This window comes from Cervus elaphus, chromosome 12, assembly GCF_910594005.1.
Source record: "Cervus elaphus chromosome 12, mCerEla1.1, whole genome shotgun sequence".
Classification (NCBI taxonomy): domain Eukaryota; kingdom Metazoa; phylum Chordata; class Mammalia; order Artiodactyla; family Cervidae; genus Cervus; species Cervus elaphus.
This window is the reverse complement of record NC_057826.1, coordinates 88,103,101-88,122,215: the sequence shown is the minus strand read 5'-3', so window position 1 is coordinate 88,122,215 and position 19,115 is coordinate 88,103,101. Positions and strand designations below refer to the sequence as shown.

Genomic DNA, 19,115 nt, shown 5'->3' with positions numbered 1-19,115 from the left:
CAGATGGATGATAATGGTGGGAAGAAGGCATCTCACTAGATCCTTTTGTTCTTCTTGGTTCTTTTGGTTTTTACAAATAATGTGTAAAACAATGAAAAGCAATACTGGTCTCTTGCCACTGCCCTTTTCCACCACAACCCCTCCCACCTGTTTCTAGGATGATGAAGGCCGTAAACAGCCTCCTTGGTTGCTTTATCTCTGTGGTCTGCCGCTTCCTGGAAAGCCACCGCTATAGCCCTGCTGGGCTTCCCAGCTCATCTGAATCATTCTTGGAGCCAGTTTCCCGTGTCTGCCCATTCACTCACACGCAGACCTTCTTTTCACCTTATTTTATAAATTTCACAGTTACTTAGCAATGATCTGTTGAAATTCTGTGGCAGTTTTTCCTGGGTTTCTAAAGTTTTTTCTAGATGCGTTTTAGAATGCTGTGATGTGCTAAGTCGCTTCAGTCATGTCCGACTCTTTTGTAACCCCATGGACCATAGCCCGCCAGGCTCCTCTGTACATGGGATTCTCCAGGCAAGAATACTGGAGTAGGTTGCCATGCCTTCCTCCAGGGGATCTTCCTGACCCAGAGGTCAAACCCATGTCTCTTACATCTCCTCATTGGTAGGTGGGTTCTTTACCACTAGCACCACCTGGGAAGCCCATTTTAGACTATTTTTTGGCATTTATTTGCAGTTTGGGTTTGGGATTACATTAAGTCTATAAATAAGATAAAATGGTCATCTTTGTAATATTTTGTTTTTTCACTAGGAACATGTCTTGCCATTTCCTTTATGTCTTGTTTTATATCTTTCAGTGGTGTCCTATGGTTTTTTGTTTGCCTTTGTAAGTCATTTCCAATTATACTCTTCATAGGTACTTTATGTATTTTGACCGTCATTGTGAATAGACTATCTTTTTAAAACATGTCTTTTCTTGTAGGCATTCAATATAGGAATGTTATTGACTCTGGTATTTTTATCTTCTGTATGACTTTTCATTAATTTGCTAGAGTTTTTTTGTTGTTGTTGGGGTATAGTAGCTATTTTAACACATCTAGATGTACAATCACATTGCCTACAAATAATCATATAGTTTAAATCTTCTGATATCCATAAACTGCTTTTTTCCTGGCCAAAACTAGTAACGGTAGTCTGGGTGTTTTTGGTGTGTGTGTGTGTGTTCTGTTCTATAACCTTTTATTGCTCATTATACGAAGGTGTTTTCCACAGTTACTAATAGTATCCATCTACTATCCATTGATAATATCCATCTAAAATCCATTGAGTTTTCTGGTTTTGTCCTGTCCCACTATACGCGTGGCACTGTACACCTAGACAGAAGGGTTCTGTGGCAGTAGCCACACTTCGTCACGTGGTCAGTGTTCACAGGGAGCACGGGATGGAATCCTCCAGCCCCAAGTGAGGCCTGGGGTGACTGTTGGCCTTGGAGTGAGACCTATGTTCTGGTCCTGGCTGCCTCTCTCATTCATTGATTTCATACATAAATAATTGTTAGGCACCTACCTAGACCCTGGAGGTAGAAAGTCCAATAACACAAGGTCTCTATTAGTTACGTGTCCTTGGGTGAGTCATGGTAGTTTTATGATCTCATTAAGTGTTCTCATTTGTGAGATGAAAGTACTAAATAAGAATACCATTCCTATATGTTTGCTAGGTTCCTGGAAAGTAAATGAGTTATCAGAGAATTTGAAGGTGGTGTTCCTAGAAGGGACCTTGCTGTTTGTTGCAGCAGGCATCATTTGCTGGATGAAGAGTAGCAGAGAAGCAGGATGACTTGCCCAAAGTTGTGTGGTGAATGGTTGGCACATCAAGGTCTCAAATGTGGGACTTCGGGCTCCCTCCCACCCTGAGATCAGCAGTGGGCCCCAGGAATTCAGGCTTTGGGCTGTAAATGCTTTAGGCCACTCCTGTCGCCCGAGAAGCGAGAGAGGCCAAACTCAGAAGCACTGTCTACACTCCTCCTAACTCCCATCTTCTAGCACCAAGCTGCAGCTGGGCAACCCTGGGAGGGACCCATCAACTGATCTGTGTGTCTCCCCCAGCAGCAGGGCGCCGCTCCTGTGCATCTCGCCGTGAGGCACAACGTCACTGGCCTGCTGCAGGGCCTTATGGACGCCCCAGTGATCTGGACACTGTTGACAATAGAAGTAGCTACAGAAACCATCTGGGCCCCATGGCACCTCTGGGCACCCTCCCAGGCTGGCAGAGTTTGGTTGTGGTCTACCAGCCTGGCCCAGAGTTGAGGAATTGCTTTCTTAGCTTGTAAAAAGCTGTTTGAATATTTGTTGAAGGTAGCAACATTTTATTAACCATTCCTCTATGTTGAGCATTTGGGTAGTCCCAAGTTTTTGTCATGATATATAGAACACTAAAGTAAACATCTTCCTATATTTAGCTTTTTCCTTTCATTGACTTTTTTTCCCCCTTAGGGAAAATTACCAGGGCAGCAGTGACTGGGTTCGTCTTGCATAACAAAAGGCCTCTGAGTCCTGAAGTTGTAATCAGACAGAATCATTTTAAAACCCCCATCCCCACAATCTACCCCTCAATCATACAATCCTCGGGGCGACCATCCACAACCACTAGTAGTGGAAAGCAATTTGACAGAATATAACATGTATCTTTAAAACAGTCAGTATTTGCACTGTTGAAAATTGAGCCTCAAGAAATATATTGAGCTCATGCACCAAGATATTCATTGTAACACCGTATCAGTTTTCATTTCAAAAAGGGCTCAAATACTTAATAAGAGAGAAGTGATTGGGTAAATTATGGTGGTAGTGGTTTAGTTGATAAGTTGTGTCCGACTCTTGTGGCCCCATGGACTGTAGACTGCCAGGTTCCTCTGTCCATGTGATTCTCCAGGCAAGAATACTAGAGTGGGTTGCCATTTCCTTCTCCCAGGGATCTTCCCAATCCAGGAATCGAACCTGGGTCTCCCATAAAATTACAGTATAGACATAGATTGGCTTTTATGGAGCTATGAAAAATGGTGTTTATTTAGTTTATAATATGCAGAAAGTTATACAGATACAAAATGTAATATAGAATGATCTCAAATATGTAAAGCCATAAAACTAAAAATAATTGCATTAAACAAAAGACTAGAAGAAATGTGCTAAGACTGTAACAGAGGTTGATATGGGTGGACTAGTGAGTGGTATTTTTTCTTTGTTCTTTCTACTTTTTTGTTTTTCACTAAGTTTTCTCTCCTGAGTAGTATGTTTATGATTAAACCCAGTTTACCCTTCCTTATAACTTCTTAGAGAGAAATTCTGTTGAGACCCAGTTGGGAGTGGACCCCTCCTTGGTCCTGTCCCGGCTTTGAGCTACACACCATGCCTACATGCTTCTCTGCTCTTCAATCCCTTGGCTTCTTCTCCAGAGGAAACAGACACCCCTCCAACTTGCCGCCGAGCACGCCTGGTGGGACATAGCAGAGATGCTCCTCATCACTGGGGTTAACTTAAACCTAAGAGATAAGGTACCCCTGCTCACAACCAGCCTCCGTTTTCAAGTTTCACAACTTTGCCTGAGCCAATTGCCTCCTGGTTCCAGAGTGTTGATATCACTGTTACATATCAGCTCAAAGGCAGCCTCCTCCAGGCAGCCTTCCTGCCCCTCCATCACCCTCCCCTGCCTCCTTTGAGGGCTCTCAGCACTTGGCCCGCTCCTCTCTTGGTCCTTCTCTGTGATAACAGTTGTCTTCTCTTTCATGAGCTCCATCAGACTTTAAGCTCCTTGAGTTGTCTGCTGGGGAGAGGGGGAGAAGACTGGAAGGACCGTGCCTTACCACCCCACAAGTCCCTACATGTGCAACAAGGCTGGCAGAAGCTTCCGGGGTCATGGTGCCTCTGGGGTGGCCAACTCCTCAGGTGGCCAGAGGTTCAAGAAGACCTGAAGGCTTGATGTGAGGCTTAGGAGGTCACGGGCCCACGAGGGGAAGGGCCTTGCACACATGGCCCAGCCCTTGGGGTGATGTGGGAAAGAGGTGGGGCAGGGAACAAGCCTGGAGGCTGGATCTGGGCAGGGCTCCCTGCTTTGAGCTGGGCCCCAGACAGCTGGCCAAACTTGAAGAAGAGCTCCCCATCTTCCCAAGGTTCCTGGAGGTGGTTGAGGCCAGCATTGTGCCACAGGCCTGGGGCAAAGGGCTGGGAGGCTGAGGGGAGGAAGCAAATATGACATAGGAGCCCAGGCCCTTTCTCTGGGTTCTGGTTTTGTTACCAACAAAGGCTCTTGGCCTTTCCCAATGGACAGAAATTGATTAGAGGCCAGACAAGATATTCAGACTAGGCTATACTGGGGCCCTTGCTACAGCAGGGGTAAGCGAGGTGGGGCAAGTTCTTCCTTTATATGGGCTGAGGGTAGGGGTGTGTCCAGAGGTTGGGCTGGAGGGGTAGCATAGGTATTTGGCTCACCCCTTAACTGGCGCTGTGTGCAGGGGGCCTGCACAGTACCCTGCTTTTGCTCCCGATCCTCTGTTTTAGCTCCACACTCTTCAAAAGTGGTAGCTGGATTTTTTGGTCTCTTTTGATCTTTGGGATCCAGAATTTGCCCCAACTGTGCCTGCATGCAGTTATTTTTAGTCTCATATAGTTTCTTTGTATTTTGTTGCTTGAGGAGAGGTGTGTCCAGGTGCAAGCGTTGCAGCAAAGTCTTCCAGGTCCCAGGCCTCTCTCAGCTTCATCTGAGAAATGGGGCTGGTAATGTGATCTCACAGACGACCTTGAAGAGTTATGTAGGCTGGGTGTTGTTTTTTTTAATTTATTTATTTTTAATTGAAGGATAATTGCTTTACAATATTGTGTTGGTTTCTGCCATACATCAACATGAACCATAGGCTGAGTTTTATAAGCTCTAAGGCCTCCTATTCTAAAGGAACACAAGGGGTGGTTGCTAGAATTATTATTATTGCCTTAGTCTACTGTGACTTTCCATACCTGGAGTTTCTCCCAGAAAACGTTTCTGTTCTCCAGTGTAGACTGCTAGAAACCATTTGCTTTGGACAGGAGGGTTTGTTGTCAGAGCTAGAGTCCACCACACACCCTCGAGTACAGACTCTGGCTTCCCTTCTCCTTTCTCACCTGCAGCAAGGAAAACCTGCCCTGTCAGTGGCTGCCCGCAGCAACCCCAGCAGCCTGGTGGACATGATCACAAAAGCTGATCACTTCTACGAATGGGAGAAGCTACTGAGGCCCTGTGCTTGGTCTGTCTGTGTTGGAAAGGGAGTAGCCATGGCTTCAGGTGGAGCTGGCTTTGAACCTCAGCCCTGACCAATTCAGGAACCCCCCGGTTTCCAAGGGAATGATAATTGCTGCCTTACCTAATGCTGGGGTTCTTTGGGATTATAAAGAGATGGGTGATCACCCAAACCACCTGAAATAAGGCTGACTGAGGTCCATAGCAGTGTGGAGATACTGGTAGACACTGCTCCAGCTCCTCGTTGATGGATGAATGCATACACACATGAATAAAGAAATGACAGTTTGGTTCCAGCTCACTGTCAGCTCCAGGTGATTGGAACTGTGGGTTGGGGTGTTCTATTCAAGCAACTTTCTGAGCCCAGAGGGCTCAAGTGTGCTGGGATTGTTTAGGGATATCTGCTCTGGAGTTGGGAAAGAGTAGTAGCAAATGTAAGGTCAGGCATTTGCAGTTCCAGCATCAACAAATGGGGGTGAGTGGAGAGTTTTTTGTTTACCTTTAGTGGTTGTTTCTATATACAGAAAATAAAAGTTTGCGTTTATTTCAGTTTTGAAATTAATACTATTTTTTTTTACAAAATTTAAATCTTAGTTTTCCTTAAACTTTTACATTTATTTTTACATTCTTATTATTGTATTTATACAACTAGTAAATTTCAACAGTCACTTTCAAGAAAGACATTTTTTTAAATGGCTGCATCACACAGCATGTGGGATCTAGTTCCCTGACCAGGGATCAAGCCCACACTCCCTGCATTGGAAGTACGGGGTCTTAACTACTGGACAGCTAGGGAAGTCCCTCAAGGAAACCTTTTGTTTAAAGTTTGGTCCTGTGTTTAAACTTAATTAAACTTCCTTAAACGTATTAAACTGAATTAATACATTTAATATAATAGGTTCTCTTTTTAAGCACTTCAAATGCTTCCTAAATTCTTAAATTATTCCATTAAATCCAGTAAATTAAACCTATAAAGTGAATCTTAAATGTCGTAGACATTCTGCTATTGTATCATTGTTGTTGTTTAGTCAATAAGTCGTGTCTGACTCTTTGTGACCCCATGGACTGTGGCCCGCCAGGCTCCTCCATCCATGGGATTCTCCAGGCAAGAATACTGCAGTGGGTTGCCATTTCCTTCTCCAGGGGGTCTTCCCGACTCAGGGATCGAACCCACGTCTCCAGTCAGACTCTTAACTGCTGAGCCACCTGGGGAGCCCTCTGATATTTTATACAAACAGTAAAATTCTCTTGTGCTTCTCAAAAAAATAACTGTCCCAAAACCAATCGATCAATAACAAGTTTCCATAGGAATCAGAAGATTTTTCTCTTTCACATCTCGTCAACAATACAACTTCTTTACATACAATGGATTACTCCTAAATATTAATACAAATGATTATTAAATGAACTGATCCATCTCTATGCATAATCTTAATCCACCTCAGGCTTTAAAAGTTCTCAATGCTAAGGCAGTGGTGCAGTTAGAATCACAAATCCCTCCTTTCTACCCCTAAACCAGTTCAATTAGAATCTTGAGGTAAAGGCCTAGCTTCTGTGGTTCTTAAAGGTCTCAGATGATTCCAATTTAAGATGCGGCTGAGAACACTGTTCTATAGAAACAATTCTCACCCCACGTGGGAGAAAAGCTCCCAGGTCATCACCTCCCAGACACTATTAACCAGGATGTGAGGTTCAAAGCTGCAGACGCCAGGACTCACCTGAGCATTTTAGCAGCCAGAACTAAGTATCCACATTTTTCAAGGGGCTTTTTTTGGCTTCAGTCTAGGCTTTTGTGGGCTTAACTTATGCTACTACATAATTTTGGCAGCCTCATTTTATCACCTGCTTTGCATGGAAAGAATTCTGTAACCCACCCTTCTCTACTTGTTGGCATTCAGCAAGTTTAGTTAGTGCCTGATTCTTGGCTTGCCTGGTTCTAGCCACAGTTGCTGAGGTGTTCTACTGACACTCCTGCTATAAGAACACAAATAAAAGGAAAGATCGGGAATGCTTCCTGGAAGACGTGGCACACAGGTGGTCTTTTGACTATGGCAATGGGATTGAGAGACAGGAAGGTAAGGAAAGGAATTCTGGATGGAAAAATATGTAAGCAGCTCAGGTTCCAGCACTCAAAGCCAGGCATAGAGTCAAAAACCAGAGTAATGGACACTAGGCCCCAGGTCTGTGATGCTGCCAATTCTGGGTCCAGGCTCATGGAACAAGGGGGAGCCTGGCAGGGATTTCCCCGAGATGGTTGCTGTACTGCTGGGATCTGCCCCACGGGACCGCCTCCTGTGCAGGGACCTCTGTAACCCCTCTGGGAAGAGTTTGACCATTATGCAGGACCATCAGCGGGAAACACAGCCTCTCTGCCCAGTGCTGTGGCAACTGGCTTCCCAGTACCTGCGGCCCCACACGTGGAAGAAGCTGGCGTCCTGCTGGGAGTTCACCAAGGCCCACGTCCAAGCCATAGAGCAGCGGTGGACAGGTACCATCTTGCCTCGGCGCCCCAGAGCAACCCAGGAGGGGGTGGGGGCACATGGGTGTGTTCAGTTTTCTGTGCTTCTAGGGGAAGATCCTCACCAAGTCACACGCTATTTCCAACATGCCACGTGCTCTTCCCCGCCCCAGGCCTTTGCACAGCTGAGCCCTCTGCCCCTCCCTCCACATCTGACCTGTGAACTTCACATGCCTCGTGAGTCAGCTTGAGCTGATACCCATCGCTCACACACAAAGCTAAAGGCACTGCCTTTACTTCCTGTAAAAACGAAAGGAACTGTTGTTGCCACTATTATTTCACATCTGTTTGGAAATTTTGGCCCTGGTATTAAGGTATGAAACAGAAATAGAAATTAAGAGTGTAAATATTGAAAAGGAAGAGAGATTTATTAATTTCAGATGCTATAATTATGTACATAGGAAGTCCAGAAGAGTCAACAGAAAAACTCTGAGAAAAAAATAATGAAATGGCTAAATATGATTAAATATGTAAACACCATAGTATTCCTCTGTACCATCAAGAAGTGGACAAAATATATAGAGGTATTTTTAAAAATATATTCCACTTACAGTAGTATGTTTCTAAAATATGAGTGACATGAGTAAGATAATACAAATTATTTGACATGAGTAAGATAATACAAATTATTTGACATGAGTAAGACAATACAAATTATTTGAAAGAAGACTTGGTAAGTGGTACAACATTCCTGTGTTTCCAGCTAAAAAAAGTGTCATGTAGATATCAATTTTCCCCCAACTGAAGCTTTGATCCAATTTTATTTTACTTATTATTATTAATATTTATTTATTTGGCTGCACTGGGTCTTAATTGTGGCATGTGGGATCTAGCTCCCCAACCAGGGACCAAACCTGGCCCCCCTGCAAGGGGAGCATGGAGTCTTAGCCACTGGAGCGCCAGGGAAGTCCCTCATTCAATTTTAATCAAATCAAAATAAGAAGTTTTTGAAACTTGACTAAAGGACTCTACATGTGTGCATGCTAAGTCACTTCAGTTGTGTCCAACTCTGTGACCCCACGGACTGTAGCCTCCCAGGCTCCTCTATCCATGGGATTCTCCAGGCAAGAATACTGGAGTGGGTCCATTTCCTTCTCCAGGGGAAATCTTCCCAACCCTGGGATCGATCCCACATCTCTTAGTTCTCCCACATTGGGGCAGATTATTTACCACTAGCACCATCTGAGGATTCTACAGTTCACCTAAAAGAAGAGACAGGGAATATATAAATAAATACTCTGGGGAATAAAGGCAAAAAGGGTCTAACTCAACTTAGAAAGCTAAAAATTTAACACAGAGATTCCTGACATACACATGTGTAAATCGGGTAGTGGATAGAGCAGGGAGTCCAAAAGTGAAAATGAAAGTCGCGTCCAACTCTTTGCAACCCCATGGAAGTCCATGGAATTCTCCAGGCCAGAATACTGGAGTGGGTAACCTTTTCCTTCTCCAGGGGATCTTCCCAACCCAGGGATCGAACCCAGGTCTACCCACATTGCGGGTGGATTCTTTACCAGCTGAGCCACAAGGGAAGCCCAAGAATACCGGAGTGGGTAGCTTATCCCTTCTCCAGCAGATCTTCCCGACCCAGGGATTGAACCGGGGTCTCCTGCATTGCAGGCGGATTCTTTACCAACTGAGTTATCAGGGAAGCGGGAGTCCAAAAGTAAACTCTATTACAGATGCAGATTTCTTAGAATCTGCATCTGTAATAGAATGAGTCCAAAAGTAAACTCTGTTACAGATGCAGATTTCTTAGACAATTAAAGAGCACTGGTGAATTACAAGGCTGGTGACAAGGGTTAGTGAATAAAGGGGTCAAATGAAACATATTATGGGCATATCACAGGCAACACCAGGAGGAGGGGCCCACTGGGGGCCCACAGACACCAGAACATCAGGGATGCAGTGGATGACTGACTTGGACATCATGACTGTGCCCCCAGGGCTGTGCCAAAGCCTCTGCCCCCACCTGGGAGAGCTGACCTGGTCACAGTTTAATAACAAGTTAATGCTACCACAGGCACTGAAGAGAGTAGGCACTCATTTTCCAAACATTGGAATCACCTAGGAAGGCTTAACACAGCTCAGGGCCTAGGCCACCCACTCCCAAGTACAGGCGAATCTCAGAGACGAGAGGAGTCCAGGTGTTTCCAGTGAGCACTAGTGGCTGAGAACCCCTGGTGCAAAGAACAGCATGCAAAGCAGAGATGACTGTGAGCAGCCAGAGAGATGAACTCTACAGTGCATCTGGGTACCACCGTGAATGCTAGTTCTTTCCCTCTTCCCAGTGACACCAATAGGAAACACGATGGAGGATCAGGAGAAAGTCTGGGGCTGGGGAGGTCCTGAAGTCCCGGACCCAAAACCCCACCCCCATACCATCTGAGGCTGCTGCTCCTCCCCCTCCCGCCCCTCCCTCCCACGCTCCTCCCACCCCTCCTTCCCATTCTCCTCCCCATCTCTGGGCTGAGCTCTGCTGAAATCTGGAGAAGGTCCTGGTGTTCTGGTGGAAGTAAGGGTGGGCTCAGACCTGGCTCTGGTAAGGCAGACAGGGTGGGTACCTTTTCTCTCTCTCCCCCTCCCTCCCTGATCCTCAGGAACCAGGAGCTATGGGGAACACAGGCACATGCTGCTCATCTGGCCACACAGTGTGGTGAGCACTCACCAGCGCGCTGTTCAAGGGCCTCGTGGCCATTGCAGGAGGGTCCTGACTGGTAAGTGTCTCCCTCTCGCCTGCTTCCTGCTCGGGGCAGCTCTGGGCCTGAGTCAGAGCTACAAGGCCCTCCAAGGCTTCTCAGACCACGGTGCCATAGCACTGGCTCTGAACCTTCCAGATTGCTGGTCCTAGCCCTTCCTCCTCCTGGAACCCAGGCAGAGCCTCAGGCAACTCACAGTACCTCTGGGCCCCAGGCTCCCTGTCTGTGCAGTGAGGGTGGCCCAGATGGTCCCCGTGACCTTCACAGCCCCAAGGTCACTGAAGCTACAATCTCTTCCTATCCAGCTGTTTATACTGCTTTGATCCCATGTCCCCACCCCACCCCACTGCTCAGCTTGGGGTAAGGCGAGAACAGCCTGCAGGGTTTTTTTTCACAAACGTTAAGATCTATGGTCCAAAACTGGTTTAAGATGAGTTGAACTACTACCATCTGATCAAATAAAATTTCTGAGGCCATCACAACCTATTTGAGTCTGTCAATCCCAAAAGCTTTTTTGGGGATTTGGCATTCAGGGCACCAAGTGGAACCATCAGACAAGCAGCGAAACAGGTTCTAGTAATGATCCCTCATTAATAACAAAATCAGTTCATGATGAAAAGGCTTCAACTCTGTAACGTCTGTTGGCCTGGTGCATTTTATATACATACAGGGCAACCACAGGATGGGGAACCAGGCGTTCATCCATAGTAATGAAGGAGCACGGCAACAGGAAAAGCATTCATAGCGTGTTGTCGAGGGGCAGAGGAAAGATCCCCTGCATGGTGGGGACCAGCTTCACCAGCTGCCACATGCAAAGTGGGAAACCAGTCATTTCAGAGGGGAAGAATTAGAGATGACCTGGTTCTTTTTCCAACATATTCTTAAATATTGTTGTTGAATCTTCTTTAAACACAAGCTCTGGCAGACAATTAAAACATCAAACCTGCCCTGTGAGGAAGCAGTTGGGCAACAAGAGGCAGAGGCAATAGGATTCTTGTCTTCTGCAGAAAGCTTCAGGAAGAAAGCAAAGGAGGACCCTAGGTGCATAGCCGTGTAACTGGAAGGAACGCTGAACAGAGCAAGACCACTGTCCAAGGGCTAAAAATAATCACTGTAAAGAGACCTCAGCTGCTTCCACTTAAACCCACAGTTATGCAGGACCAGCAGGCAAATGTCTGTCATCTTTTTCACAGGATTGGTTCACGGGCCAGTCTGAGGTTTTGTAGGTAGTCTCTTCCCACAGGTATAGTCCTTGGCAGCTCTTAGCTCAATTTCATCTCCTGCATCTCATTGGAGCCTTGCAACAACCCCCTGAGATGCAAGGGATGTCTTTTCGAGAAGACGCTGGGCTCAGGGTGGATAAGCAGCTAATCAAGTGATGAGGTCTGGAGTCAAATTCACCATCTGTCTCCCCCATCTGATGAAAGTCTCCATTCATCCCTTATGAAAGAACTGCCCTTAATTCAGTCCCTGGCTTTTATGAAAGGTGTGCTTACTGCACAGCTGTTTCCACTCATGGCTTGTATATTTTGATGGTCCCCAGAGGCACACAGTCTCATTTTTCCCTCTTTTTTAAATGAATTTTTAAAAGTTGTCAACTCTTAATTTTGAAATCATTTCAGACTTATAAAAATGTTGCAGATATAGTACAGAGAATTTCCAAATACTCTTCATTCAGCTTCCCCAAATGTTAACCAACCAGAAAATTAACACTGAGAGGATACTATTAACTCACCTTCACACCTTATTCAAATTTTGTCATTTGGGCCTTTCATGTCATTTTATGAGACTGACGCGCTACCTACTGCGCTTAACGAGGCACCTCTTTTATGTCATTTTACTGGACCAAGATCTGGTCCAAGATTATACCTTGCATTTCGTTGTCATCATTCCCATTTGGGGCCATACAAAGGGTCACCTCTCTGGACCAAAACTATGTAATGGAACTTTCTTCGATGGAGGGAATGTTTCAGATCTGTGCTGTTCAATATGGTTGCCACTTGAAATGTGGCTAGTGGAATGAAGAACTGAGCTTCTGATTTAATTTTAAAGAGCACCTGTGGCAAGTAGCAACCATATTGGGCTGGTCTGAAGCCGTTTAGGTGCCTTGACTGCACAGGTCATTGCATAGCTCAGCCACACCAGCTGGAAAGCACGGTTCTGGGGAAATATGACTCTAGAAATTTCACATGTGAGGAGGACCTGTGCTGGGTTGCCTGAAAGTGCTGCCTGAAAGCTGTTTCTGTCTAACGTGTACTCTCCTCCTATGGCTGGTTTAGAAGCCCGTATCTTAGAAAAACTTCCCACAAGGTAACCCACTGGACCTGAGTCCTGGGAAGGAGATAGAATAAAACCTGCTAGAGCTGAAAGGGGTTCCAGTTCTCACACATGGCTGGTGGGAGTTCACGGTGGTACAATCTTCTGAAAGGCAGTTTGGCGTTATTCACCAAAATTACAAATACATTTACCCTTTGACTTAGCAATCCCACATCTATGAATTTATCCTACAGAGAAACTTGCAAACATACTAACACGAACACAAGTGAGCCTAGTGGAAACTACGCCATGAGAAGGGTGTATGGAAACTCTGTACTATCTGTTCAGGTTTTAAAAGCTGTCTTTCGAAAAACTAGTCTATTTTTTAAAATAACTGAAACTAAAACATACAAAAAAAAAGAAAAAGAGGTTTTGAAACCCACTCATCAGGCTGATGATCTGAGAGGTGTGTTTTGCCCAAGGCCCGCAGTTTGCAGTGGGTTTCGGCCCTCTGCACAGCACACAGCCTCCGTCCCCTGTGGCACGCATCACCACACATGCTGTGTTGAGATAGAGAACACTCCACCATCTATTCCATACGAGAAAGGCATTTCATAGGACTTGGATCGCTTACCTGGATGAATTTTTATTTTTTTGAGACAAAAAAGCAAGTCCTTAAGTAAAATTTAAATGTTGAAATAGATCTCTCAAATTCAATACTTTCATTTGTTTGAGAGATGGGAAAATTTCAAACAATTTGTTGTGGGTTGGTTCTTTTCTTTTAGACAAGATTAACAAGATTGATTTACAGGGTTCCCATGAATGCTTTGTTGCCTTCTCAATCAATCTGTAAACAATTTTCTAAAAAATCTTTAAATGTTTTTCTAAACCTATGAAAATATTTAGATCAATAATTTTTTATTCAATCATAGTTGACTTACAGTGTGGTCTTAGCCTCAAGTGTACATCATATTTATTCAGTTTTTTTCTGATTATATGCCGTTATAGGTATTTATTAGATACTAAATATAGTTCTCTATATACAGTAAATCCTTGTTGCTTATCTATTTTATGTATAGTGGTTTATATCTGTTAGGGCTTCCCTGAAAGCTCAACTGGTAAAGAACCCACCTGCAATGTGGGAGATCCTGGTTCAATTCCTGGGTCAGGAAGGTCCCCTGGAGAAGGGATAGGCTACCCACTTCAGTATTCTTAGGCTTCCCTTGAGACTCAGTTGGTAAAGAATCTGCCCACAGTGTGGAAGACCTGAGTTCGATCCCTGGGTTGGGAAGATCCCCTGCAGAAGGGAAAGGCTACCCACTCCAGTATTCTGGCCTGGAGAATTCCATGGACTGTATAGTCCATGGGGTCGCAAAGAGTCAGACATGACTGAGTGATTTTCACTTATATCTGTTAATGCCATACTTCTAATTTGTCCTTCCCTTCGCCCTCACTCCTCTGGCAACCACAGGTTTATTTTCTATGTCTGTGAGTCTATTTCTGTTTTGTAAATAAGTTCATTTGTACTGTTTTTCAGATTCCTCACTTAAGTGATATTATATAGTATTTATCTTTCTCTGTTGACTTCACTAAATATAATATTTTCTAGGTCTATCCATATTATGTTGCTGCAAATGGCAATATTTCATTCTTTTTTATGGCTGAATAATGTTCCATAGTATATACATTTACATGCCCTGACTTCTTAAGCCACTCATCTGTTAATGGGCACTTGAGTTACTGCCATGTTCTGGCTATTGTAAATAATGCCGCTGTGAACATTGGGGTTCACGTGTCTTCAAATTTGAGTTTTCATGTTTTTTGGATACACACCCAGGAGTGGAATTGCTGGATCATATAGCAGCTTTTAGTTTTTTAAGGAAACTCCATACTGTTTTTCATAGTGGCTGAACAATTTACATTCCCACCAACAGTGTACTAGGGTTCCCTTTTCTCTACATCCTCTCCAACATTCGTTATTTGTAGACTTTTTGATGATAGCTATTATAATAGGTGTAAGGTGATATCTCATTGTAGTTTTGATTTGCATTTCTCTAATAATTATATTGGGCATCTTTTCATGTGCTTTTTGGTCATTTGCATGTCTTCTTTAGAAAAATGTCTATTCAGGTCTTCTGCCCATTTTTCAATTGTGTTTTTTGATGTTGAGCCGTATGAGCTCTGTTCTTTGTCAAGATTGTTTTGGCTTTTGGGGGCCTTTTTGTGTTTCCATATAGATTTTAAAATTATTCTAGTTCCATGAAAAATGCCCTGATATTTTGATAGGGTTTGCATAGAATCTGCAGATTGCTTGCAGAGTTTGGTCAATTTTAACAGTATTAATTCTTCTAATACATGAATATGGTCTGTCTTTCCATCTGTGTCATCTTCAGCTTCTTTCATCCATATCTTATAGTTTTGTGAGTATAGTTCTTTTACCCTCTTAGGTAGGTTTATTCCTATTTACTCTTTTTGATGTGATGGTAAATGATATTGTTTCCTTAATATCTTTTCTGATAACTTGTTCTTACTGTACAGAAATGCAACAGATTTCTGTATATTAATTTTGTGTCCTCAAATTTTAGAGGAGCCCTGGTAGTTTTCTGGTGGTATCTTTAGGATTTTCAATGTATAGTATCATGTTTTCTCCAAACAGTGTCAGTTTTACTTCTTCCTTTCCCATTTGGATTATTTTTCTTTCCTAGTCTGACTGCTATGGCTAGAACTTCTAATACTATATTGAATAAAAGTGGTGAGAGAGGGCATGCCTGTCTTATTCCTGATCTTAGAGGAAATACTTTCAGCTTCTCACTGTTGAGCATGATATTAGTAGTGGGCTTGTCATATATGGCCTTTATTGTGTTGAGGTATGTTTCCCTCTATACCCACTTTCTGGAGAGTTTTTTAAAATATAAATAGACACTGAATTTTTATCAAAGATTTTTTCTGAGTCTATTGAGATGATCTATGGTCTTTAGTCTTCAATCCGTTAATGTGCTGTCTCACATTGATTTGTGAGTAGTGAAAAATTTTTGCAGCCCTGGGATAAATCTCACTTGATCATGTTGTATGATTCTTTATATGTATCATTGGAATTGGTTTGCTAATATTTTGTTGAGGATTTTTGCATCAGTGATACTGTCCTGTAATTTTCCTTTTTGTGTGTGGCATCTTTGTCTGGTTTTAATATCAGGGTGAGGTTGGCCTCATAGGGTGAGTTTGGAAGTATTCCTCCCTCTATGATTTTTTTGGGAATTGTTTCAGAAGGATAGATGTTAACTCTTCTCAAAATCTTTGGTAGAATTCTCCTGTGAAGCCACCTGATCCTGGACTTTATTTGTTGGGAATTTTTTAAAAATTCCTGATTCAATTTCATTATGGATAATTTATCTGTTCATATTTTCTGTTTATTCCTGATTTAGTCTTGGGATGTTGTATATTTCTAGAAATTTGTCCATTTTTTCTAGGTTGTTCATTTTATTAGCATTCAGTTATTTGTAGAACTCCCTATGATCCTTTGTATGTCTGGTGTCTGTTGCAACTTCTCCTTTTTCATTTCTGATTTTATTGCTGTGGGTCTTGTCTCTTTTTTTCTTGGTTAGTTTGGGTAAAAGGTTATCAGGGCTTCCCAGGTGGCACAGTGGTAAAGAATCTACCTGCCAATGCAAGAGACACAAGAAATTGAGTTGGACTCCTGGGTTGGGAAGATCCTCAGTAGTAGAAAAATGGCAACCCACTGCGGTATTCTTGCCTGGAAAACTCCATGAACAAAGGAGCCTGGTGGGCTACAGTCCATAGGGTTGCAAAGAGTTGGACACAACTGAGCACATACACACACACACACACAAAGGTTTCTCAATATTATCCCTTTCAAAGAACCAGGTCTTCATTTTATTGATTTTTTTGGTCTCTATTTCATTTATTTCTGCTCTAATCTTTACAATTCCTTTCCTTCTATTGACTATGGGTTTTGTTTGTTGTTCCTTTAGGTGTAAAGTCAGGATGAGATTTTCCTAATTTCCTGAGGTAAGTCTGTATTGCTGTCAATTTCCCTCTTAAGAGTTGCTTTTGCTCCATCCCACAGATTTTTGGATAGTTGTGCTTTCATTTGTCTCTAGGTATTTTTATTTCCTCTTCAATTTATTCTGTGATCTGTTGATTGGTTAGCAGCATTTTGTTTAGCCTCCACATTTGTGTGTGCCTACACATTTTCTTTTTTTTTTTTTTGGCAAGTTTTTTTTCCCTTGAACTTGATTTCTAGTGTCATGGCATTGTAGTCAGAGAAGATGCTTGATATGATTTCAGTTTCCTTAGGTTTACCAAGGATTGTTTTCTGGTCTAGCGCGTGATCTATCCTCAAGAATGTTCCATTTACGCTTGAAAAGAATGTGTATTCTCCTGTTTTTGTATGGAATAGTCTGTACATATATCTACTAAGTTCATTTTGCCTAACATATCAACCAATGTTTCCTTATTGATTCTCTAAATATTCTATCCATTGATGTAAGTGTGGTAAGGTCTCCTATTATTATTGTTACTATCAATTTCTCCCTTTATGTCCATTTATATTTGCTTTATGTATTTAGGAGCTCCTATATTGGGTGCATTGTTATATCTTTTTCTTGAATTGATTCCTTGATCATTATGTAATGTCCTTCTTTATTTCTTGTTACAGTCTTTATTTTAAAGTCTATTTTGCCTGATATGACTATTGCTACCTTGGCTTCCTTTTGATTTTCACTTGCAGGAATAGCTTTTTCCATCCCCTCACTTTCAGTTTGTGTGTGTCGTTAGGTCTGAAGTAAGTCTCTTGTAGGCAGCATATATATGGGTCTTTTTTTTTCTTTTAATCCATTCAACTACTCTGCCTTTTGATTGGATTCACTTACATTTAATTACTGATACACATGTTCTTATTGCCATTTTGGTAACTGTGTTGGGTTGTTTTTATAGTTCTTTCTTGTTCCTTTCTTTTGTCCTCTTGTGATTTGATGACTAGTGCTATGTTCTGAATTCCTTTTCCTTGTGTATCTATTATAGATATTTTAAAAAATATGTATTTTTGGCTGTGTTAGGTCTTGGTTGCTGCTTGGGCTTTTCTCGAGCTGCAGTGAGCAGGGGCTACTCTCTAGTTAGGGCGTGCAGGCTTCTCACTTCAGTGCCTTCTCTTGTTGCAGCGCACTGGCTCTAGGGCACGCAGGCTTCAGTACGTGCAGCATGTGGGCTCATTAGTTGCAGCTCCTGGGCTCCAGAGCACAGGGTCAATAGCTGTGGCACACCAACTTAGTTGCTCCATGGCATGTGGGATCTTTCCAGATCAGGGATCGAACCTGTGTCTCCTGCATTGGCAGGTGGATTCTTTACCACTGAGCCATCAGGGAAGCCCTATTATAGATTTTGTATGTGATTACCATGAGGGTTTTATATAGCAATTGTTTTTTTATATATATATAAATATTATATATTAATATATATGTATGTATGTGTGTATATACACACACATGTACATATATATGATTGTTACAAGGTGATAGTGTTAGTCACTCAGATGTGCCTGACTCTTTGCAACCCCAGGGACTGTAGCTCACCAGGCTTCTCTGTCCATGGAATTCTCCAGGCAAGAATACTGGAGTGGGTAGCCATTCCCTTCTCCAGGGGATCAGATTCTTTATAATCTGAGCCACCAGGAAAGCCCTGTTTTAAGTTGCTGATCTCTTAATTTCCAGTGCCTTTTAACAACTCTCTATTTGTACTCTCCTCTCTTCACATTTATTTTGATATTATGTTTTACATCTAATTTTTCTGTGTATCCCTTTACAGCTTATTGTGGAAGTAGATGATTTTACTACTTTTGTGTTTTAACCTTCTTCCTACTAGCTTTCTGTGAGGATGAGTTCCTACTTCTACTGTTTGCCTTTACTGATGAGATTTTTCCTTTCATAGTTTTTGTGTTTCTTGTTGTGGTCTTTTCTTTATTGCTTAGAGAAGTTCCTTTAACATTTCTTGTAAAGGTGGTTTGGTGATATGAACTCTTTTTGCTTTTGTTTTCCTGTAAGGCTTTTATCTCTCCATCAAATCTAAATGACAGCATAGCTGGGTAGAGTATTCTTGGTTGTGGTAGGTTTTCCCTTTTCATACCTTTTAAGTATATTATGCCACTCTCTTCTGGCCTGTGGAGTTTCTGCTGAAAAGTTAGCTGATAGCGTTATAGGACTTCTTTTATGTCACTGTTTTTTTTCACTTGCTGCTTTTAACACATTATTAACCAGAGACATATTACAGCCCCAGGTATTAGTTTCTGCAAAAATCCTCCAGTCAGTCAGGGGTTAATATTCTCTTTAGTTTCTGCCATTTTGACTACAATGTGTCTTGGTGTGTTTCCCTTTGGGTTAATCCTTTAGGGACTCTGCACTTCCTAGATTGGTTGGTTGTTTC

General features: G+C 42.7%; 1 protein-coding gene across 1 annotated transcript in view; it reads left to right on the top strand.

Annotated features, from left to right (window-relative positions):
- Positions 1-10,439, top strand: part of ANKDD1A (ankyrin repeat and death domain containing 1A) — a 48,613-nt gene extending 38,174 nt beyond the window's left edge. The window contains 6 exon segments of the mRNA XM_043921120.1: positions 2,054-2,155; positions 3,394-3,492; positions 5,099-5,193; positions 7,508-7,695; positions 10,326-10,389; positions 10,391-10,439. Of these exon segments, the coding sequence (XP_043777055.1) occupies positions 2,054-2,155; positions 3,394-3,492; positions 5,099-5,193; positions 7,508-7,695; positions 10,326-10,389; positions 10,391-10,439 (597 nt within the window).
- Positions 10,440-19,115: the final 8,676 nt, after the last annotated feature.